Source organism: Squalius cephalus (assembly GCF_949319135.1).
Source record: "Squalius cephalus genome assembly, chromosome: 24".
Classification (NCBI taxonomy): Eukaryota; Metazoa; Chordata; class Actinopteri; order Cypriniformes; family Leuciscidae; genus Squalius; species Squalius cephalus.
Window position 1 is genome coordinate 16654464 of NC_137145.1, and position 24959 is coordinate 16679422.

At 37.5% G+C, this 24959-nt stretch overlaps 1 protein-coding gene across 5 annotated transcripts in view; it reads left to right on the forward strand.

Annotated features, from left to right (window-relative positions):
* cadm2a (cell adhesion molecule 2a) overlaps window positions 1-24959 on the forward strand; it is a 511389-nt gene that overhangs the window by 414713 nt on the left and 71717 nt on the right. For 3 of the 5 annotated variants that reach the window (XM_079861624.1, XM_079861626.1, XM_079861625.1), the window contains one exon: window positions 13140-13289. In XM_079861624.1, coding sequence (XP_079717750.1) covers window positions 13140-13289 — 150 coding nt within the window. Of the gene's footprint in view, window positions 1-13120; window positions 13290-24959 lie in introns of all 5 variants that reach the window. The other 2 variants (XM_079861628.1, XM_079861627.1) reach the window with 1 other exon arrangement.

The following is a 24959-nucleotide window of genomic DNA, read 5'->3' on the forward strand; positions in this document are numbered from 1 at the left end:
TGGCAGATTATAAACTTACGAGAATACTTTATTACTTGAAAGAAGTAAATATACATTAATGAGCACATATATTTTTGAAAGAACTAAGTGTTTTTTGCTAAGAATCAACTAAAAAAATCACACAGTGTAGCTTTAAGGATTGATCTCCATTGCCTGTGCTTGTGTCAAAATACAAGGCATCTTAGATGTTTACTGTATGCTGAGCATTAACCTGACCCTGTGGTTTACGGCTGTATTTGTTTCGCTTTATTGTGACAGTGTGTCCTTCAGATGCGGCTGTATAATTTCACGGTTGCTGTTTGCCACGTAGTTAGACATTAAATTTAAAAGATACTTTCACGTAAGTGGTTCAGAGAGAGGCAGTGAAATATTTATAAGGGGAAGTTCACAGAGGTTATGTAAGACTTGCTAAGACACAGAGAAGTGAGATTTCCTTGATTTCCCACAAACAAATACTTGAACGCACAATCAATCAGTTTAAAAAAAAAAACACATTCAACTCCACTATAGCCAGCTGATTACCAAGTATTCATTGTTGCAAAAGCAGCATTTGACAGTTAAAAAGCTGTGGGAACAATAAAAATGTTACACCAATGTATTTATGTGTACACCACTAGTAAAAAGTAGCTTGTTATGAGAAATCTAGACTGTTTTGAGAACAGCTTTGCTGTGTTTAGTTACTTTCTCTCCCAACACTGCGCAAAAATGAAAATCTTGCCTGTGCAATTGATCTGAATGTGACATTTGTTAGCTCTCCCAAAGGTCTGACTCTTTTTTTTTTTTTCTTTTTTTTTTTTTGAGGAAGAAAAACTATCACTGCAAATATTTGGAGTCAGGTAGATGAAATGAGGCCTATGTGTACAGAATGAGTGAGACGCTATCAGCGACTGACTCCTCTAAACCACCTGCTCTCCTCATGAATAATGCACAAGACTATGTACTATTCACACACTCACCTCAGATGGCAATTTTACCTGCATGCCATCTGCCTGCAGCGGGACCCTTCCCTGCTCCGTCCACAGCCTCGTCTTGGTACTTGGTGTGTGTGTGTGTGTGTGTTTGTGCTCAGCAAGTAACAGAGTTGTTTTTGTCGACAACAATTTCATAGGCATCGCTCCTGTTCCCTTTTGTCGCAGTAAATTACAGCATTAAAAAGAGAGAGAAAAACAACTTGCTACAATTAAAAAACTGTGATTGGGGTGTTTGTTTACAATGGCACGAGCAGCTGCACACTGGTCTAATTGTGAAAATGAAAGTGGAACCGCTGAGGCCAGTTCATTTGTTGTTTGCTAATTGATTAGATTTCCCTAAATCAGAAATTGCAGTGCGTCTTCAAAACTTTTCATCCGCTTTGTCTCTTTTCTGTTTAATTGCTTTGATTCACATGATGTGCACAGCCAGCTCATTAGACACTTTGCAATTAGTGCTATGACTGGTTGAAGGTGATGTGTGTAATTTAATAAGTTAAATACTTTTTCTGTTCCCATGCAGCTTAATATGCAGAAATAACTATTACAAAGCTAATTGTAAATGGTTTACTCAAAAATATCCATACTGTGTCTCTGTGGTAAACCATCCCAATACGGCAACATTTTCTTAAATGGTGTGCGTTTGGGGCAGGACTATCTGTTTGGTTGACCCATGGCAGACAGAGGAAGTATTCTGAAAAACTGGTGCCAGTTTTTTGGCGCCCATGGCAAAGAAATAAGAAATTAATCTGTAAAGTCAACATATTCTTAGTGCGTGTTCTTGGCCTTATTGTGAGAATATTATTCTAAATGCCTTCTGAATTTTGAAAAATGTTTTTGGCTGTAGGATCAAAAAGTCCAAAAATAAGTCAGTATTTAGTTTTTTTACTTTTATTTTTTAATTAATCAACATCTCATTAATTTGGTAAAAGTGACATTTATAATGGTACAAAAGATTTATTTAAAAAAAATTTTTTTAAAAAAGAGTAAAAAAACAGCACAATCTTTTTAACATCGACAATAATAATAACAAGAAATGTTTTTTTTTAACACAGAATCAGATGATCTCTGAAGGATCATGTGACACTGACTGGAGTAATGGCTGCTGAAAATTCAGCTTTGATCACAGGAATAAACTACTATTTTAAAATATATTCAAATAAAGTCAATTTACTTTAAATTGCAATAATATTTCACAGTATTACTTTCTTGCTGTATTTTTGACCAAATAAATGCAGCCTTGGTGAGCATTATAGACTTTCACTCCAAGTCCGAAAAGTAGTGTATATTTAAAGTTTGTTCCTTGTCAAATCTCATCAAAGTATGTTCTCAGTGATGCCTATTATCTTAATGGTATTTTATGCTGACCCTGTAATTTTTTTCTGTCCATTGCGATTGTTGCTTGTCGCATACAATTTGACCTCAGGCAGACTGTGTAAATGGCAGTGCTCCTGGTTGTTGATTGGTTCTTCATTTGGATGGCCATCATAGGATACTGTAGGTCACACTACAGGACTGTGACCTACATTTTTCCCAGAAATTCTAAGATAAGATTCTAAGAAAGTCTAAGATTCGACAAAGGCAATTAATGTTCTGTAGGTGAGCATGACACACTAAGCAGTTTAAGACTGCCCTTCATTGAAAGAAATCCTTTACAATCCCCAAAATGTGTCTTAGACAGCGACATTTGCAGATTTACCTAACAGAAGGCCATACTGGTGGATAATCATGACAGGGACAGGCACAACACTACCCAAAATGACAAAATAAACAGACATGAGGGCATTTTAAGAGCAGTAATCCGGTTTAAAGCAGTCAGGGTGTTTTGAAATCAGCTAGGTCGCACTATTAATTTGTAATCTGTGTCTTTCATCCTCTTCTGCTCAGTACCAGAGTGTCCCACAGCTCTAATTAACTCCTCAAACATTATTCTCAGCCCTAGGGAAAGACTCTGAGTGCTGAATGAAAAGAATATCAAAGATTACCACCTCCATTTTCACCAGTGCCCTTACTGATGCCCACTGGGAGGAAGCAGTGAGACCACACCCACAGCGATGAGAACTCAATGTATTAATCTTACCTTAACTCACTGCGTGTAGCTGTAACCACAGAAGTCTCCTAAAGGTGCTTTCATGCATTTCCAAATGCCAATTAATGATGTTAGCTAACTGCGTTATTTGTACACATGGTCGCGGGAACTGAGGGTGCTTCCCCACTCCCTGACGACAGCTGTTTCACTACATTGGAATTTAAGATGACATGACTCTAAATAACTTTTTTGTTTTTTAGTTTAAAATACTCTACCATAGTACACACACACACACACACACCCAGCACCCCCCAGCACCCCCCTGATAAGATATGTTCCCGTGGCTATGTTTGTACATGTACATTTCTGAAATACATAACTTAGACACAGTTACCTCTGATAACAGATTCCCCTAAAGTGTAATGTTGACACATGGTTTTTTTTTTCTGTAAAGCTGCTTTGAAACAGTATTGTGAAAAGCGCTATACAAATAAATGTTAATTGAATTGAGTTCTTGCTGTTTTGTCACCGTAAAACACTGTCAGCACATTTTAAAATGCAGAGGTTGAATTTTGGGTACATCGGTCTGGGATTGCATTGTCAGCACCTGACAAGGCTTGCCAAATTGGCAGCTGTTTATGCACTTCATGTTTGGCAAACAGCAACCTGGTAACATACACTTGGCATCATACTCGAATGGATGTGCTTTTTTGGGCTTGCTCTGTCTGGTAGACCTCAGACCTGAGGTCTGTTTGGTTTGTCCTCAAATCCTGGCTAATGATGAGATTGAATGAGTCTAGTTGAGATGGTAGATTAAACCAAACTTTCAGGCATCTGTCTTGACAGAGCTGGTCCACATATATGACAGGATTTTTAACGCTCTATTTGTGTCGTATCACACTGGAGGATATGTGCCAGGGCAAAACGCTCTAATTAGTTCTTTCTCCATCAGCAACTGTCCATATTGGAGTGATCCCACCTACATACAGTGGTGCGATCACACTAGTGAAATTTTGCAGGCAAAAAAGGACTATCGTATTATAGCAACACAGAAGTCAGCTTTCTGTTGATCAATGTGGTGATTTTACATAACTTGAACACAAGCAAAATGTTCATAATTGTTTTTTTTTCGCTCTTATGCAAACCTCCCAGTCCCATATAGCCTGGCAAGCCAGACTTACATCAAGATGTTAGGTCTGGAAACTCACCATAGACGCGGGTTAATCCGAGGGGCGGGATAAACGGCTGTCTTTCAAATTCCCTCTGCACGCAATAGGACAGAGCTTCAACCAACCAGAGCGTTTTCCCAACAGCGGAGCTAGTTGATAGATTCAACTTTTGCCATATCTGGCCGGCAAAACTACGAACACATCTTCCTTTTTTTAAGAATGACTTAAGTGCCGTTATTTGCTCTTTTCTCAAAGAAAAACTTAACTCCAAGTCCTCCAGAGTCGCGGCCAAAGCCGATTAGAAAGACCGTTGTTCTCCATCAGCAGCTGCCATTCTTTGTTTTCAAGTGGCAGCCGTCGCAACTCTGTCGTCATATGCAGGGTTGCCAGGTGCCAGCAAGGTTTTCCAGCCCAAAACCTCGTCAAAAACCGCCCAAAAAACCGCCCAATTTTTTGTGTGGTTTGTTTCTCGTTTAAACACATTAAAATCATTAACAAGCTTTAAAATGACCCATTTTTCGACTTAGCCTATCCAATTTTAGAAACAATATTCAATCAAATGAACGCAAAAGTAGGCTACCGACCTCAATCAGACTATTCTACTAAACTATAAGCTTATGTTACGGAAAATAATGCGATCAACTTATCGATGAGTCTCTTTATTGTCAATAAAAGTCACTTGGAAAAAAAGCATTCAGTAACATAAAAACAGTGGATATATGGACATAAAAAATAACCCACTTTAACATTTCAGTTATTTCAAATGGCAACATAAAACATGCATATTAGGGCTTGGAGAAAAAAAAATCTTTTTTTTTTTTTTTTTGTGATTTTAAAATCGATTTTTTTTATTACAGATATTAATTCAAATTAAATTGCTTTTTTTTTTTTTTTTTTTTTTTTGCTCTTGCTTATAGATGAGGTTGACCGAAGTTATAGCCACTTTCGTTTCAACAGGATGAAATGTGTCGATAGCTGCACCATTCTTTAAAAGTCTGTGATCTCGATTCAAACACTCACACGTTCTTCTTCCATTTCGTCTGTCTATTAAACCTTTGACAAAATCATATGGCAACATTCAAATCTGTGTTGGCGTGCGTCACTTTAAGGTAGTGGGAGGGAGTGTTGTGAGGTTGAGTGAGACTGCTGCCTGCTGAACATTGGGTCGCAGGAATAAGGATCTGAAGTGCCGGTGTTTCGGGAACAAAAACCCGCCGAACTGATCCGAAACCAGCCCAACTTTTATCCACCCGCCCAAACCCATTTTTGCCCGCAAAATAGATTGCAAAACCGCCCAATCTGGCAACCCTGGTCATATGTTAAGCCCGCCCCCGCCTACTCTATACACGACGTGATTGGCCTGACCCAATTTAGGTTTTTGCAGCTAGAAGGTCTATTGAGAGTTGCTAGACCCCCCTGGCTGTGAAATACATTTTGCTGCCGCTAGGGTGCGTCTAGATTTCTAGGCTAATTCCCATATTGAAACTATTTCAAATCTGATTGGCCAAGCAGTATTCCAAGAGTGTTTATAGGCTACAACAGTTGGGTTCCAGAAATAAAAAAAGGGGCTGGACTAATTGTTGGATAAAAGTAAAAATGCTGTCACATTTACTAGGCTAAATTTCGCATTTAAATCATTTCAATAGGAATCCACAGAACCGCGAGTTTCTTAACATGTAATGACAGACCTGTTGTGAAATTCGAGGTTGTTAATTGATGGTATATGCTTTTGCCATCCCATCCGTTCACTTAATTTCAACTTATTTTTAAGATAATCATGTTTAACAGCAGGATTTGTGGTGAAAAGCTACATTACCCATGATGCTGTACCGAAAGAGAGTTGTGGAGAGCACAACTTTTTAAATATGTTTAAATGTGCAAAAAGTGTTATGATGGCTGATTTGTGCTGAAAAATGTGGGCCGCCTGTCTTCTGTTAGCGTGGTCAGGGCTAAAGGTCAAGGGCATTACTACCTCCAGGCTGGCCTCGGCGTCTCAGCGAGCAAGAGCAAACTTGCTAAAGGTCATGTTGTTACAGTTCTCCGCTGAAAGGTTACAGAGATACGTGGCCTCGAGCCAAGACAGATCACTCATGCAACTGTTTCATGTTTTGCGTCATCTCAAATGTTGTGAGAGCCTCTAAACATTAGCAGAGTGAGGGTGGGAAAAACAAAAAAGCAAAAAACAGCTGCTAAATGTCAGTTGTGTGTCTAAAATTATGTTTTATAATATGTCCGAAGGAAGTGAGGTGTTGTCTATTGTTTTAATAGATTTCGACCTTGTACTTGAAAAGTTTTCACATTTAGGGGTAAGTAAAAAATGACAGGGTTTTCATTTTAGAACTATTCCTTTAAGATTTCACACAATTAATATGTTGGAAATATTTCATATGTCAGTTCCTTTACGTCACATGAGACTTTTCTCTCTTTGTTTTCTACCTCTCAGTGGGAGAGTTATTGAGGACGGTTTAGGAGAGACTGGAGCTAATTTTATATTTTGCTCGTTGAGCTTAGAGAGAGGGAGGGATGTACACACAGCAAGGAGAAACAGAGGAGAAGAGGAGATGGGAGACATAAATACAGAGAGAGAGCTCAACTTTCATTAGACAGACCAGACCCCACAGGGCTCCAGACTAACTTTTTTTATTAGGAGCGCTGTAGCCCCTGACTTAAAATTTTAGGAGCGCAAGCAGAAAACTTAGGGCACACTTTAAATCACTTGCAATGCAATTATTCATATTTCCCCCCCACATAACTGTATTACTGACAAATGCTTTGATAATAAATAGATTTAACGTACAGAAATTACAATGTGCAGTTTTATTTTAAGTTCGCAGGGCTCCAGACTAACATTTGAGGGCAGAAGCACTAAGTTCTACAGAAAGTATTTGGTAGCACTGTGGGATGACAAAGCACTGAGCTTAATTTGAGGTGTAGCCTATAGATAAAGTTAACTTTAATTATTATCATTCATAATGTCTTAATATTAATTCAAAAGCAAAATGAGTGACTAAATAGCTATTAGGGAGTGAAAATAGCCAATAAGCGTCCTCTATGTTTACAATGGTAATTTGTATTTTGAGTTTTCCTACTTCTTGAAACTTTTAGTTTTATAAATTGTATTATAGTTTTCAAGTGCTGGAAAAAGATATGTGTATGCTACTGTTATAACCATAGTTACAGTTAGTGTTACTACATTAAATCCATAGTGAATGTTGCTGATCTGTGGACCTAAAGCCTTCTATAACTTGTTCGTTCATGGCACGGTGTTTCTCCTGTTTTCCACGTCAGTGCTGTTTGATCTGATATGGTTTATAACAGAATTCTGCGTCGATTCTGAATTTTTCTCACTGGATCTCGCAGCAATGTTATTAATTCTGTCGCGAACTCAATGGATTTCTTCACTGGATCTCAATGATGTAACGGTGTTGCGTGATCGAGATCCGCCCGCGACTGGCGAGAGAAGCTCTGCGCTGTCTATTATTGGTTTGAACTATTAAACGGTCTGTGAAGCAGAAATGAGTAGCGCAGTTTTTTCCGCTTTCATTTTGTTATCATTTATTAACATGTCACGGTATAGCCTACTCTATGCTTGAGGCTGAGATTGTGTTTAACTAGCGTATTGTGTTTAAACTGCGAAGTGCACTGTCTGCAAACTTCGTGTTCCCCGCAGTACTGGGGTAGCGACTGCAACATTCGCAGCTCATTAAGTTCGTCTCCTTACAGTACCTCAACCAGTTGAATTCTCTCAGCCAGTCTTCCCAAAAATGGTGGGTTCGGGACTTTATCACCTCACAAACCTCTGACTCTGAATCATCATCCGACTGTGTCTGTGACATTGATATTTGTCTCCGTTAGTCTGTTTCCTTCCCACAGACGTTTACGCTCTCGATTATCTCTAGGACCCTCCCCCTCCACACATTAGCCAGTTACAGTGGCCATTCCCTATTCTTCTCACACTCGTCATCATTGGCCTGCTACACATTCCGGATTCATTGACGCGCCCCTTCCACGTTTAACGTAAAAAAATTACTGGTCGCACATGTGCGACTGGATGTAAAATTCAGTCGCACACTCTCAAATTTTGGTCGCAAAATGTCTGGAGCCCTGCCCCAGGAGAGACCCGTCTCCATCAGATGCCACTGACCACAGAGGAAGGCGGAAGAACTCACCTTATCGCTTTATTAAGTCCACATATGATCTTGCTGGTTTTGATCAAATCATCGCAACACACGCAAAGTGTCTCAATAGCAGTATCACCAAACAAAAAGAACAAGAAGATGTAAAAACGACCCTCTTTGGATAACCTTTTAGCCTACAGAGTAAAGAAGCTTGGACCAATTTATTAAATTATATGATTTAGTCTCATTTAAAAAAAAAAAAAAAGGTACAAGTAGTCAACGTCAATTGCTGTTTGTAACCCATTTTACTTCTGATGTGATGTATTGAGTGAAGCTTACTATTTACAGTAAGATCAGGAATGTACATTAAAAAGTAAATTTATTCATGTACAGTACATTTAAAATCTAATAGTTTTAAATCCTTTGACCTAAGTAAAATTTTTGTTCAAAAAATGTCTAACAAAGAAGTTTAGAGGTAAAATAAAGGCTAAAATGATCCGATTTCATAAATCTACTGCATAATAAGTGAATTAGTGAATTAAACTTCATTAATAGCTCATTGTTCAATGTGTGTAATTCAGTAAGGTGAGTAGAGGGAATGAAGTAAACATGTACTTTTTAAATTAGATATCTGTTGTTGTTGTTTTTTTTGTTTTTTTTTACCTTTCAGAAACTTCCTGTATGAATTGAAATGCTGCATTGCACATTTTATGCTAGAAACACTGCTTTACTTCTTTACTCATTATTAATTATCCTTCAAGTTTTGTGTTGTGAGTTACCTCAGGGTTGAACTTTTAACTTCAGCTGAGTATATTTTGGTGGATTGACTCCATTTTGAGACCTTTTTTTCCAGTGTATGTTTTAAAGTATTATGTTTTCAGCTTCAGTGCTGATGACTGTGGCATTGTGGGTAGTTTTAGGTGTCTCTCAGCAGTTTGTTATTCATAAGCGCTCTTAGCAGGAAATATGCAAAATAAGAGACATTTCTGAATAGCTGGAAGCACATCTCGAAAATACTCTTTGCATTAATGGTAGACCTGTCCAAAACTTAACATATTTCCAGTGTAGAGCGAGTAGGATGGAAACAGCATGAATTGTCCATGAAGGACTTTGAAGAGCCTGTCTTAGGCCTAAAACTACTGCGCAATTTATTATTAGAATTTACTATAATATATAGGCCTATGTAATTAATATTAATTATTTATATATGTAATTTGATTTATATCTTTTTTTTTTTCTTTTTTTTTTTTTATATACTGTATATAAACATGTCTAGACTTCCTGTTGGCTAGTAGCAGCTACACTGGATATGTTGATGCCATACATACTTATTTTATAATTATCATTACCAGGCTCCTAGTTAGCACTATTTTTCCTGAATTTTGACACCTCAGTGATCATCTTTTGCATTCACATAGTTTTGGGCCCTCTTGGGATTTCCTAAGTTGACAAGTTTCATTAATCTTAAATGTTTGTCATCAACCACATATTTGTAAAAATAGAACCAGATTTGCACCTACAGTTTTGGAGCAGTTTCCCATGACTGATTTCCCATGGATCTTGACCCTTTCTCCTGATTATAGAGAGAAGAGTGATGAGGGATGGGGATGAGAAAATGAGGCAGGAGAAGATGGCAGAGATCAAGAAAGCAGAGAGAGAGAACTAGAGACAGGGGCTGGCAGGCCATGCTTCATGCAAAATACAGATGAATAATGTATCCTGCCTACCTAGAGTAATACAGATCCATTTCTCTGACTCTTTCTTCCTCCTCCTCTTATGCTGTGGATTGTTGGAGACCTTAATCAGGTAGTAAATGACCTACTCTACTGTCTCATATGTGCCCTGAGCCAAGACGACCCATGGGGTCATGTTTTGGCTAGTTAGCATGCTGCAACTATACCATCTGGACCAATAAAGTTATTTTGTACTAACGGCCATTCAAAATTTTGGCTAATATTTCATTATGTTATAATAGATACAAGTGCCTGATTCTTTTTCTTAAAAGCAAATATGGCAGATGTCAACATTGTGTTCAAAATAGTGGTTGGTTATACATAGTCAACATTTTGCTCTTTTTTAAAAAAAATATCAGCGTAAGCTTTTCTGTTTGGCCGGACTTTTATTTTGACAGTGCTGAGAACACCAGCACTTGAGTGCAGATTTATATATATATGTGACATAATGCAATCTGGTGATTGGTCAGTGTAGGTCGGTGCAGTGTGAATTGGTATCGGTGGTTCTATGTAGATCCTTTCACATCCATTGAACTTTTCCCATGCACTATATGTTGTTTATAATGGAAAAAGTTTTTTTCTGATTATTAAAATATTCTTTACACTAAGAAAAAAAATATTATTTTAAGAACTGTTTGGGGGGAACCCTAAATGTTTTTTCTAATGAATTTCTACTTACAAACAAAAAACCTTTATTGACACCTTTATTTTTAAAAGTATAATATATATAATATAAGAGTATAATTTGGTTTTATATCAGCCACCTTGCTCTCTTGATGGCATCAGCATTGAAAAATCCATTTTGGTCAACCACTAGATCAAATATCGCGATTATGCTTTACAAAACTCTCAAAATCCCATTTGAGTTCTTATGAATTCAAGGGAGTCGGTTCATTTACAGAATCCAGATTTTGCACTGAAACAGAACTGAATTCACAACTGAACTGTGTTTAGCTCCTGTGTGAACGTGCCAAACCATTTTGCCAAATATTTGTCAAAAAACGTAGCTCATGTTTTCACATTTTATTATACATTAACCTCAAGTTTGATGCAAATAAATCATTTTTGAGTTGCATCATCAGCATTACAGTGTTAAGCTACAGCGTGATAGTAATAATCATGACTGTGGAATATGCAAGTGTTTCTGTCTCACTAAAACAAGCGAGGAAATTAAATAAATCCCAAATCAACAGCTCCTCAGTGTGTGTGTGTGTGTGCGCGCGCGTGTAATGTGACCGCCAGAGGCACGGAAAAGAAATAAGCACCACAGCTGGCCGATGTGCTATTCTGTCAGGAAGCCTGTGGAGAGGCCCTTAGCAGATCTCTCTCTCCGTCTCTGTCTCTGTCTCTCACTCTTTCTTGTCCTCCTGGTTCTCTTATGAAAATATACCATATCTGGACAGGCCCTCAAATCAGGCTAATTGTGACACGCTGCAATTAGCAGCGAACAGAAAAGAATGCTAAATTTGCAGAGTTGAATCGAGCTAGATACCCGTCGATCTCTATTTCTCTCATCAACCACCAAACTGTGCTGCACCGTGTCCTAATCATGCGCTAAATCACATCTATTACATTTTAATCCATGACTTCTCTGGGTGTTTTGTTGCTATTTTCATCATTTCCCTTTTAGATAGAATTAAAAAATGACTTCACTCTCGAAACTTGACTGGTTAGGACATGCATTTCTCTTCCATCCTGCCATCGTCCTTCTCCTTTACCTATTACATCACATTTGAACATTTTTCATCTCTCCTGAAGTCTTGTTGTCTGGCAGCGGTGGTGCTGGAGATGTTGACCTCTGGTCTGTGAGTCATCACTTCTTCACTTTAAATAAATACAGATTATTCATCTATCATGTCCTCTCCAGGGTTGTCTATATATGTGTGTGTGTGTACAGTTTTTCATTAGCTCCCCTATGAGTCCCCTCCCTGCACAAGGTGATCTGTTATTACCTGTCTAACCCTGGGGTGCCGTGATGGATGTCAGTTTGTGAATTATTTCTCACTGAGCTAAACCTTTATTCAGTCTTCTGCTCAGATCGCAGTGAGCAAGGGCTCACGAGTGACTCTTATCTGTTGTCTTTAGGTATTTAGGTTACACTTCTTCAAGTGACATTCTTAGTTCACATTTTGGTGAAATATTGCAGGGGAAAAAAGGTACATTGTCTGTTGTCAGTAGTGTATTGATGTTTCAAGCACAGCTCACACAGAAGTTACTTTCAAACCGAGCAGCTTGGTCAACAAAGGGAATCAGTGTGACCAAATTGAACCCCGTTGCCAAAAAAATATTGTATTAGTGAAATGGGGCCTTCAGTCTATTTCCTACATCATGTATATGAAAGAATTTATATATACTGTATATAAAAATAAAAATGTAATAATAAGAAATGGATTTAAGGAGGCTTTTACAAAACATTGGGCTTCTACAACACCATAACATGATGGTGCCGACTTTGCTGTCTAAAACAAAAATGTATTCTCATTTCTGAAGAGTCTTCATTTCCTATTACACCTCCAGAAAGAATTCCTATCACAAAAGTTGCTTATTGTCATCTGATCGCCTTTAAAAATAGACCTAATTGTTCCTTCACGGATCTTGTGTTTCTGAAGGCACGAGTTTAGCAGTTGCTTGCTCTCATCGTCTGTTTCAGACTGGTTCAGATTATGTTAAATTAGTGTTGAATGATGCACGTAACTTTCATCGCCTTCTGTACTTTTCACCAGTGTTTAGATGTAAATAGCTATCTTCCACTCTTTCTTTCTGGAGCAGCTCTTCCACAAACCAAACCACATGATCTGGGCTTCAGGAAAGCACATCTTAGTCAGGAGTTGCACTGCAAATAATCATTATCTGTCACTTTGACTGACTGGATTGTATTTTTTCCGCCATTCTCTATTTTTAACAGTAAAACGTAATGCTTGGTAGTTTTTTATGTGGCATTAATATTACAAGAACTTCTGTGAAAAGGGCTGTTTTCTCTTCCCAAGCGCTGCGTTTTGGCTTTTTCTTCTTTATTCTTTCTATTCATAGATTCATGTTGAGTGCTTCTGCTAAAGTTTGAATGCTCCATATGTTGCTGTGGTTGTGACTGTCTCTCACCTAGTTTCATCTTTCTCTTCCAGGAGCCCAAGGCCAGTTCCCTCTCGTCCAGAACATGACTGTGACAGAAGGAGGAATAGCCAACTTGACCTGCCGTGTGGAACACAATGACAACACCTCCCTCCAGTGGTCAAACCCTGCACAACAGACACTCTTCTTTGGGGACAAGAAAGGTGAGTGAGCGATTGCCACTAAACTCACAGGGATTCGTATCTTTGTCTTGGGTGTTATCAGGTGGACGAGGGACCTCAACTGAATGAGATTTTTAATGGAGGAACTTTAAGGGATTGCGCTCTTTTACTACTGCTAAGATTGTGATGAGAGATTGCTAAAATCTTGTATAAACTGTGTGAATTCTGTTTCAAAACCTAGTCAGCTCTGTTTTAAGCATTTTAAGGCACCATAGGTGCACAAAGTGTGCTCTAAACTTCTTTTTGAAACCGCCTTTATATTAGGAATGCCCCTATGATGCCTTAAAATTATATGCTAAGTCGTAAGATACCTTGTTTCGGCCTAACTATTTTAAGTCTATTAAATCCAAGATGGCGGACAAGTTCAGAGAAAAGCTTACTCCAAGATGGCTGATGAACTGAGGGAAAAAATAAGCCCAAAATGGCGAGCAAGCTCAGTGAAAACATAAATCCAACATGATGGATAAGCTCAGTAAAAATAAATGAATAACTTCAAGCTGCGTTCCAGTACACTTTTAGACACGCACTTGCGAATTTCCCTAAGCACTTCCCCTCAGGGGAATCCCTGCCGCCATTTTGAAGTGCGTTCCACTTCGTGAAGTGGACGAGGGAAGTTCATATGGACAGACCCTCGCTCCCTCGATTTTGACCGACTTCATATGTACACTTCAGGCACCTATATGTCCCACAATGCAGTACGATTGTGACGTCACCACAGATCTCGTCTAATCACCACCACAACAAACAACTCTATGATATATTAATTCTAATTTATTTAATTGAAAACAACCCAAACACCATATATACATTTGGATGCTGCATTAAACAAATTCTTAAAGGGAAAACAAATGTAATCAAGGGATCAAGGGCTTAGGACGTTCCAATTCAGCCCATTGCAGTTTCCGCCAGTAGTGGGCACTCGCAGTGACGTACATCCGAGTGAACGAGACGGAGGGAAGTTAGCAAGTGAAGGGCATGACAATTTTGGACTGGAACGCAGCCCAAGAAGGCGGAAGAACTGAGGGGGAAAAAATAAATCCAAAATGGCGGACGAGCTCAGTGAAAACTTAAATACAACATGGTAAATATGTAAGTTCAGTAAGAATAATAAGTAAAACCAAGATTGCAACAAAGCTTATTAAAGTACTCTCTTGCTTCTTTTGAAATCAGTTTTGAATTGAATCCCAAAGCTCTATTTGTAAGCTGTACCAATCTAAAGTGTTCCAAATCGTTCACTTATAAAGCTCCATGACAGTTAGGGTGTTGCCTTTGAAGGTGGCTGGCTATGTAGGCGGTCTTGAAAGAAAGCTTCAGAATCCCATTTGTATGTACAAAGATTTACAACTGTATCTCATTGTCTGAGTTAAAGGGTGGATACATCATCTGGATTTTCTTCCACACCGGGCTGGTTGTTGTAAAATGGCTTTGTGTTCATCTGTTGTATGATTGGTTGGCTATAAATTCCTGTAGAGAATCAATATTAGGCCCAGCAAAGCTTTATAAGACATACTTTTACCTGTAAACACCCTTAATCAAGAGCAGACGCAAAAATCAACAACTAGACAATCTCCCAGACTCCCACACATACAGTCATGAGAGCACATGAACGCACATACATGGGAAAGTGGGACAGCAGCTTGATTAATGTTGTGGAATACTAACAGATTACATTTGATAAATGAGGTATGGGAGGTGAGCCATTTAAGGGACTCTCCACTGCAACGTTAAAGATATCTACTGTTCCCAGATCAGATCAATACAGAGCAGGAGCGTTATCACAGACTCGGCAAATGCCCCATTCATTATGTCAGCAGAGCTTTTCGTGTGGAAGTAATCATGGGACGTATTCGATACACCAGGCGGATTGGATTTTATAATGATATTGTGGCGCTCCATATCTGAGAATTCCCCGGGTTGTTTGTACGGAGATAATAAATGTCCTTTGATTTATAAAAGATCCATGTGTCAAAGATAGCTTAGTGTTTCCTGGCCCACACAGACTCTGACGTGTATGGCGTGATCAGAGAACACATGGAAGTAGAATAACAATTAGCTTTGAATGTCTGATTTATGCGTTCAGGTGGTTACTTTGTGTTCAGAGGCAACTGACTTCCATCTCTACATAGAGCAGACAGAAACATGAAATCCCACTGAGTGATTTAGAATTTCTAGAATTTTCTCCCCAATTTAGAAAAAAATGTGGCTTGTTAGTTCATGTCTTGAACAATTTTACTTTAAGAAGATGAAAATTCTGTCATCATTTAATCGGCCCCATGTCATTCCAAAACTGGATGTCTTTTCTATTGTGGAACACACACTGATTACGGTTTGAAGTATTCGGAAGTTGCCACCGACAAGTAGTTTGTACATCCTGGAAATTGAAGCAAAGTGAAGCACGGCACTGTGTTCTTTTATATGTATTATAAGTATTAGTATTATAATTTAATTTATAGTATTCTAATCTAATCTAATTCTAATTGTGAAGTAAAAATGTTATTTTTCTTAACTAGATTTAAAAAGAAAATTGTTTAGTGATAATAATTCATATTTATTTTTTAATGCATTTTGAATCTGAGTTTATTTAGAATTTTCCCCAAATCTTGCAGCCCTTATCACAGCCAATCAGAACATATTTGGTGTTGAATATGCAGTAATGTGAAGCATGAATTTAGCCAATGAGATTTCCCAGGGGGCGGGGCATGTTAATAATACCTAAGTTCTTAAAGGAATGTTTGGGGTTTCAAAACCTCTGGCATAATGATGATTACCACAGATAATTATATTATTGCCTCTCTTGTGGGTTTTTAAGCAGACATTTGAAGCATTTTTTGTTAAAACACTTACATTAATTATTACTGTTTATTGTTTTCTGATGTGGATGAACTGGTTATGTGTTACCAATGTAATTCCTATGTTCCATATTATGCAAAAATTGCCATAGTTTGTTCTTATTGTATTCATATTACTGTATAACTGTTCTTAAGGTCAGACCCAAACGTCTGGTCCATAGAAGTCCATAGGTTCTTCATCAAATGCATTACATACTCTGGTTTGGGATAAATCTATGATGTAACTCACATTAGATTAGATTAATTTAGATAATTGTCTGAGTTAATAGACATTAAGCCACAAATGCTGTTGATTGAGCTTAGCATATAATGAACCTTTTCATTTAAGGAAAGTTAGGTTTCAGGCTTGTGGTTGAAAATGATATGACAGGCTCTTTTGCACTTCCATATGTTTTCATTAGCTGTTGTAATACCACACTGATTATTAACGCTTGAATATTTTGTGTCACAGATGATTACTGTAATTTAACTCCTCACCTTGGCCCAGCACTCATCCACACCTGCTTGTTTTTCTGCATCGAGTCTGTTAATTTGTGCAGATATGCTCTCATGCTGTGCCAGCACAGCGTTTCCTACAGTTACTTTCTCCTGAAGCAGGCTCTGTGGGAGGAACTTTGTGATTGGCCGACCGGCACCTGCGAGGATGTCCATGTGTTTTTATCCGTGCTGGAGAGGACGGTTGTTTAGATATGCTGTGTTGACTGCAAAAAAGGTGTGTAGACTAAGTCACTCGATCGCGAGATTGTGCTTTTCATGCCAGAGCGAGGGCTTAATTATTAACACTATGAGCTTCAGATACGACTAAAAAAGTTTCACATTTGGGAAACAGTTTAATAAGAAACACATACATAGCAGAGGAGAGGAGGCGATAAGTGGGGGGTTGTGAAATCCGCCTGCTAGGGATGGCTTCTGATTTGATTTAGAGTTTGCTGCAATCTAGCTGAACCAGGAGGAAATGTCTCTAGTTTGTACCAGGAGCTGGTTGAATAGTTTATCCTTGCAAGCTGTCAGTCTATCTGATCTCAGTCCTGACAGAAAACATCAATCACTCAAGTACTCACAAATTTAATTGTCTGTTACGCCATGTAGATCATTGTGTTCCAGATTTGGCTCTTCTCTGCAAAAAAAATATTCTTAGTTCTAGAAAATAAAGCCTGTTCATACCAAGACGAATGTTCCGTGCGATAAACATTTTAAGTTCAGACCATCACATACATTCATAAGCTGACAATGCAAAGAAATGTTTGTACGGAGAGGTATGGCTGCACAATTTGGGGGCAAATCTAATTGTATTTTTTTATGAATAAAAATGGTGTTTGCAATTAAAAAAGGCAATTACAAAAAAAATAAAATCAGGTTTGCTGTGCACAATTTGGAAAAAATATTGGGATTATTTATGAATATGGCTATAAAATAATAATAATAAATGAAAATAATAAATAAATGATACAAAATATTAAAATAAAAAAAATAAGAAATGTTACTATTGTAATAGTTCACTGTAAAATAAAACAATTTAGAATTTAAGAAAAATATAAAAATGCCAACATAACAGAACATCAAAAATGAACATGCAGTTTCCCTCTTGTCTCATCTTAAACAAAAACATATTAAATAACACTTCATTTCAACTGTTACTCGCCCTATCCATTCTCATGCAAAGCATTCTGGGAATTAGAAGTCCCTTGGTCAGTTTCAGTTAATGCCAATGAAAATGATTCATGTAGTCCCAACATAAATGCATTAAAGGATTAGTTCACCTCAAAATGTAAATGTCCTGATAATTTACTCACCCCAATGCCATCCAAGATGTCCATGTCTTTCTTTCTTCAGTGGAAAAGAAATTAAGTTTTTTGAGGAAAACGTTTCAGGATTTTTCTCCACACAATGGAGTTGAATGGCAACCAGAATGTTGAAGTTCAAATCAATGCCATTTCAAAGGGCTCTGAAGTGCTTCAAAGGGCTCTGCACTATCCCAGCTGAGGAATAGGGTCTTATCTGGCGAAACGATCGGTCATTTTCTAAAAAATAATAATAATAATAATAATAAATTAAAACAAAGATGTCGGATGATTTTGAAGTTGGAAGAGAAAATGAGATGGGATTTTTCGCCCTTCCCTACCTTTTTGAACCGGAGTACACAGACAAATAACTTAGAAAGATGACGTGACGCGTGACCTTTCCAACGTGATGACGCAATGCATGGCGCGTCGCAGACCAGCTCAAGACGAACAATTGTGGTTAAAAAGTATATACATTTTTATTTCTTTTTTTAGAAAATGACTGATCGTTTCGCCAGATAAGACCCCATTCCTCAGCTGGGATCGTGCAGAGCCCTTTGAAGCACTTCAGAGCCCTTTGAAACGGCATTGATTTGAACTTCAACATTCCGGTTGCCATTCAACTCCATTGTGTAGAGAAAAATCCTGAAATGTTTTCCTCAAAAAACTTAATTTCTTTTCCACTGAAGAAAGAAAGACATGAACATATTGGATGGCATTGGGATGAGTAAATTATCAGGAAATTTTCATTTTGTGGTGAACTAATCCTTTAAGTAAACATCTATTTTACAAATTTAAGTGGATTACGTTTTTTTTTATTATTATTATTATTATTATTGTGTTGGAGTTTTATTTTTAATTGAAAGCCGGGGGGGGAAATCCTGATTTTGAAGTGTCAGGATGAATTTGTTCCTCTACTCAAAAGAGCAGTTTGAGCTTGTTTAAATATGGTGATTTAAGTGTTGTATGAGTGTTTTTTTGACTCATGAATGTTTATACAATATGTTGTCACATTTTTTTAGCTTAAGACAACAAGCACTTTATATCTCCATGCACATTCAGAAAACCTGACTGAAGCACATAATATTGAGCAATAAAAAGGGTGTAAACAAAGGAAACAATTTGCATAGAGCTCTTTTTAGTAGGCGCAATTTAAGATGTCTTTTAAGTCTAAATTTAAATAGGTAATTGTTACAATGATGGCAATTTGTATGTCATGAATCATGAATGATTTTTTTATAAAATATTATAATCTTAATATAAATAATAAAATAAATAAATATAGCCTGTTGCCCTTTTTTAAAGTTTGTCCGTTGGTCTCCCAGCAGTTTTGTCCCTCTCTCATGTCACTCAGTGATGGGTGTGTGAAGTGCATGTGTGGGAAAAGTGTTCCATTGTGCTGCTCTTTACAGGTTTTGGATAGTTTTGCAGCCTCAAGGAAAGTGAAAATGAGGGAAGGGAGGAAGGGAGATTTCAGAAATTTTGTGCATGGCCAAAGGGGGTTTGTGGGAAATATTTACAGCTGCTATTTTTTTTTATCATCTGCCAGTGAAGGCCCATAGAGTCCATGCACAGGTGCAGATGTGCGTTCTCAACGAATGGCACTGAGGCTAATCACTGTAGTGCCTCAATTACGCTTTTGTTCTGTACATGTGTGGTCATACTCCGTCCCACAACTCTCTCTGACTCGAATGTGAGGCTGGAGGACAAGGTGCCCTTGAGAAAGGGACGTAATTACTAGAGTAAAGAGTGTGTGGCTGTAGTCCACAGACCTCCTCATCTTTCTTCGATCCCATGGTGCTGAATTTTGCCACATTCTCAAACAGACAGAACAGAGAGAAAACGAGCAGGATAATTCCTCTTGGCATCTACAGGTGCTCCATTATTCTCCCACTGCCAGTTCACATTATTATTCCTTGCATCTCTTTCTTTGTGTTTCTGCTCCAGTTTTTTATTGCTTTGCGTGTGTGCACGGCTCTTGGTTTGTAACTGGATGCAATGTGAAATAAGACACCTCCAAACACGTTGTTTGGGGCAGAACTGCAGGCCTTGCTGCGAAAAAGAAAAAAACAGGACATACCTGCTTAAAGTGGTGAATCAGGCCTAGCTGTATTTGGAAACATGGTTAACCAGCTCAACCAAGCATCTATTAGCTTAGCCAAAGAGGTATGGCTACCACAATTAGGTAGACCAAGAGCTCATACCAGGTTTAAAGATCTGGCTATATATATGTGACAAGTGGGGTGGGGCTGAAAAAGCCGTGTGAGTGGAGCGAGTGCTAATGAGCAACACCTGTGATACACACCGGTCTCTTTGACACACCTCACTTTTTGAGGGTGAGCAAAACACTGTTTTTGTGCCTGTCCCTTTAAATGCAAATGAGCTGCTGCTCCCAGCACAGAGGGCGGAGCTTCAACAGCACATGCCCTTTTACCTCACAAAGACGTGCACTGAAAATTTCAAAAACTTCTAGCCTTTCATGTTCAAACCAGAGTCAGAAAGATGGAAAGACTCAAGAGGAAGTGACAACATGTAGACAACATTTCTGAATGGTTAGTTGATGAATTTATGTAGCTTATGTGTAGTTATCTTCTAGTCATTTATTACCATATTCTGTCTTGATCATCTATAAATCGTGTTTCGGGGAGAGGGGTTTATGTAAATTTTAGGGTTGGTGATGTCACTAACCTTGGAGGAATGTCATGTAGTCCCTACCAGCCGTTTATTGTAGTCCTTAAAAATCGATTTCTTTAAAAGAAAACATCTCCCTTTGCTTTGAACTTTGAGCGTTGTAACTTTGCAGATGTTGTTTATACTCAAACAGCAACATTACACACTAACTAAAGTTAGAAAAGTGAAATCATAATCAACCACCCCTTTAAAAGTTTAGGGTTGGTGAAATTATTTTTATGTTTTTATAAGACATTTTGCTCACTATGTCTGTATTTGTTTGATTAAACATTCAGTAAAAACAGTAATATTGTGAATTTTTATAACACAGGATTATTAGTATTACTATGTAAAATATTTTTTTCTATTTAAATATATATTTTCAGATGTATTTTATTCCTGTCATGGCAAAGCTGAATTTTCAGCATCATTACTCCAGTCTTCAGTGTCACATGATCCTTAAGAAATCATTCTAATATGACGAATTTCTGCTTATGAAACATTTCTTATCGATGTTGAAAACAGTTATGCTGCTTAATATTTTTGTGTGAACCTGCATGATAAATTTTTGCAGGATTTTTTGGATCAATAGGAAATTCAAAAGGACTACATTTATTAGATTTTTTTGTAGTATAAAAAAGTATGATTTTTTTTTGTAACCATGTTTAATGTATCCTTGTTTAATACAAATATTATAAAAAAATAAAATAAAAAAACCTTACTAAACTTTCGAATGGTAGTGTGTGTATAGATAGATCCCGGTTCTACCAGTCACTTTTGTGTGTGCATGAATCGCAGCACTCGTGCTTTCATGGACTTGCGTAATTTAAATCTCACACAATCATATTTACAGCTCCTAACTGAATGGTTACCTCAAAATGTAGATCTGTATGTGCGATGTACTTTATCTGAATTAAATAAATACACATTTCTCACTTTTGTGCACATGCCAGCATTACCCCTCTGTGTGCCATATAGGTTTCCCTTGGTTTAGGCTATTAAAGAAATGTAATTTCGCCAAAAAATAACTTTTGTTCATTTAAAAGCAGTCTTTAGTGTGTAATATGTTATCATTGGTAATACCATATCGTCATGATGTTAGAGCTGGATGGATCATGGATGGATGGATCATGGATAGATTTGAAATTAGTATCATTCAATTCTACATTATACAAACTGGTCAGAAATCGTGAGATTAATCACAATACATATATTTATAGCATAATGCTTGACAAATAGCCTACTTTATGCATGAAAAATAGAAGGGGGTCCTCTCAAAGGATTCATCATATTCGATGTAAAGCTTTATTCACGGGTATGGTTACACAATGAATTTCTCTCAGTAAAAACTTCAAACATGTCATTTGTTGTTAGCATTAGTGTAACTAGCGTAGCATTATTGGCTTCTGGCTGTTGCTGTTCTGTTTCTGTGGTGTGTGGCAGCATTGATACACAGCTGAATCTCAATACATCATTTATTGCTTTTTTTTCTCTGGCTGTCTGTCTTTTTCTCCCGACTTCTCTTCCTTTTCTCGCTCTCCCTCTCTTTTTCATTCTCTTTTATCCATCTTTCAGTCCTATGAATAAAATTAGCTTCTCTCGCTACAAAATTTCTTCAATGTTCATTCCACAGCGAGAGACCTAAAGAGATCGGGAGCAGGAAAGTGTGATGGAGAAGAAGCGTGCCATCTTTCTATTCATCTATCTATCTGGCCCTTCCTGGCCTTGTCGGGCATTAACACTGTGTGTAATGGTGCATCATCAGCCAAATCCCTCTCCATTTAAAAAGACAATTTTATGGCTCTATAGCATCTGTTTATTACAAATATGAGTTTATTATGAGCCGAGACCTCATTTATTTCCAGCCTGACTTGTGTCGATGCATTCTTACTCTTTCTCTCGCTCACTTTTCCCCTCTCTTATTCACCCTGAAATTGATTGACTGTTTAATTCGACATTTAGCATCTCACGGAGAGTTCAGCTATCTCTATAGTTCTCTCAAGGGCTCCAGCAGTTTTTTGCTGCTCAATATTTCTGCTCGCTGAAAGCCCGTCAATACCCACAATTCCTCCCGCTCTCTTCACCTTTGAGCTCGCACAGTCTGACCACTCTCGAATTACACCTTAACAGGATTTGTGTGCTCACCAGACCAACAAATTAGCTCATTTAGAGTAAGTGTTATGGCATATTACACAGGAATAATGCACAGAATACCCATTAACCATGTGCGAAAATGTGTCCATGAGCTCATTTAAATGTGGACCTCATCCTGCCTTGTCTTTCATCAATATGAAAGTGCACAGTTGTATATAGAAGTCATACTTTACACTGATGACTCACCTCGTCTGACCTATCCAATTGTTTTAGTAGTTGAATGTGATTGGCACGCTGGTGAAGAAGTAACTTCTCTCCATGATGGTGCGTTTGAGGTGTTTGTTGCAGTTATTCCTCACAGTCGGACACACAGATCGATGGAAGAAAAGTGGCTCCCTGAGTTCACGCTGGGATGAGCTGGTTCAGAGTAATGGCAACCACAACACGATGATCGCCACAAGCGTTTAGCATCAACTTGTGGTTTGTTGAAAGGGTAATGTTGCTTTGATTTTTCTTTGTCTTTTGAAAAGACTTTGGAATGAAAAATACATTTTTGTTTTCTTTGATTTACGTTTAATAATCAGGATAAGATAAGCTTAAACAAACGTTCATTTTACTTAGAGACTGTTTCCACAAAAAATGAAAACTGTCATTACTTACTCAGCCTCATGTCGGTCAAAACCTGTGTAACTCTTTCTTCTGCAGAACACAAAAGATATTTTGAAGAATTTTGAAGCCCAAACAACTTTCATTGTATTGGCAAAAAAAAAAAAAAAAAAAAAAAAAAAACAGTTTTACAATATATTTTGTGTTTTACTGGAAAGGAAAGTCATACATGTTTTTAGAAACAACAAAAAAATCTGTGTAGCGCTGGACGAGTCACCAATATTTTTGTTTATTTTTTCCTGAAAGAGAAAGACATTTGAAGTGTGTATACTACCATTCAAAAGTTTGGGATTAGTAAGATTTTTAAAATGTTTTTCAAAGGAGTCTCTTATGCAAACCAATGGTGCATTTTTTTGGTCAAAAAAAAAAAAAAAAAAGAAGAAAACACCGGAAAACAGTAATATTGTGAATGTCACATGCTACATATAGTAGACTTCAATGGATGATGCATGATACAGAATGAACTATAAATAATAATAATAACTGTATTCTATTGGAATATATTTTAAAATGTAATTTATTCCTGCGATGGCAAAGGTGAATTTTCAGCATCATAATATGCTGATTTCATGCTCAAGTCACATTTCTTATTATTATCAATGTTGAATACAGTCAGGCTGCTTCATATATTTCTGGAAACTGTGATTTTTTTCAGAATTCTTTGATTAATAGAAAGTTCAAAAGAACAGCATTTGTTGCATCTTTTTTAACATTACAAATGTCTTTACTGTTACATTTGTTTCATCCTGACTGAATAAAAGTATTTATTTCTTTGTCTATATCTGAAATGATCAATAATGTATATCTGATCAATTATAATTGTAGGATATAGTCCCTTTAAGAAGTTAAAGTCCAGATCATTTATTTTGGTGTATGGATGTAGAGATTCATTCTCAGAGTGCATGAGATTGGGGAAAGTTATATCTGAAATGAGGGGCATAAAGCCCCTGCGTCTTCTTTTCCAGGAAGCGAGGCACTTGAAAATGATTGAGGGGAACGTCTTGTTACACAGGCCTGAGTCACAGGTATCTTATTAGAGAAGTGACCTGTCAGCTCGCAGTATCAGGCAAACAAGGAGAAAAATATTTGGAATTCGTTATTTTCTTACAGTGTGTGCCAAACTGTCACAAACTGTTCCTCAGGAGCACAGGCCAAAACCAGCATGCATCTCGCTTAAAAAATACTCTCCCCTTCACACACTCAGACAACATTCACACTTCCTGTCTACCTATGAAGTCATCATCATCCGGTGCTGCTCATTGGTGTTGTCAGTTATGAAGTAAAAGAGGGAGAATTGAGAGTGAAGAGTTTGCAGCGTGCTTGTTTTTAACCAACCCAGCAACAGTTTCCGTATGAATTGTACTTCCTGTCGCACTAAACTGACTGCCATTTATAAATCCAGTAGTTAGTGTGTGAATTGTAAAACTATACTATTTTTCAAATCCGAACAATCAACTTATAACTAGTTATGGCTTTCAAAATTCTGGACTATTAGCACACTTTTTTAACCCTTATGAAAAATAAATACACTTTAGTGTATTAGTGTAGAGTACTTATGGAAATAATAGCCAGCCATAACTTAGCCATAACTT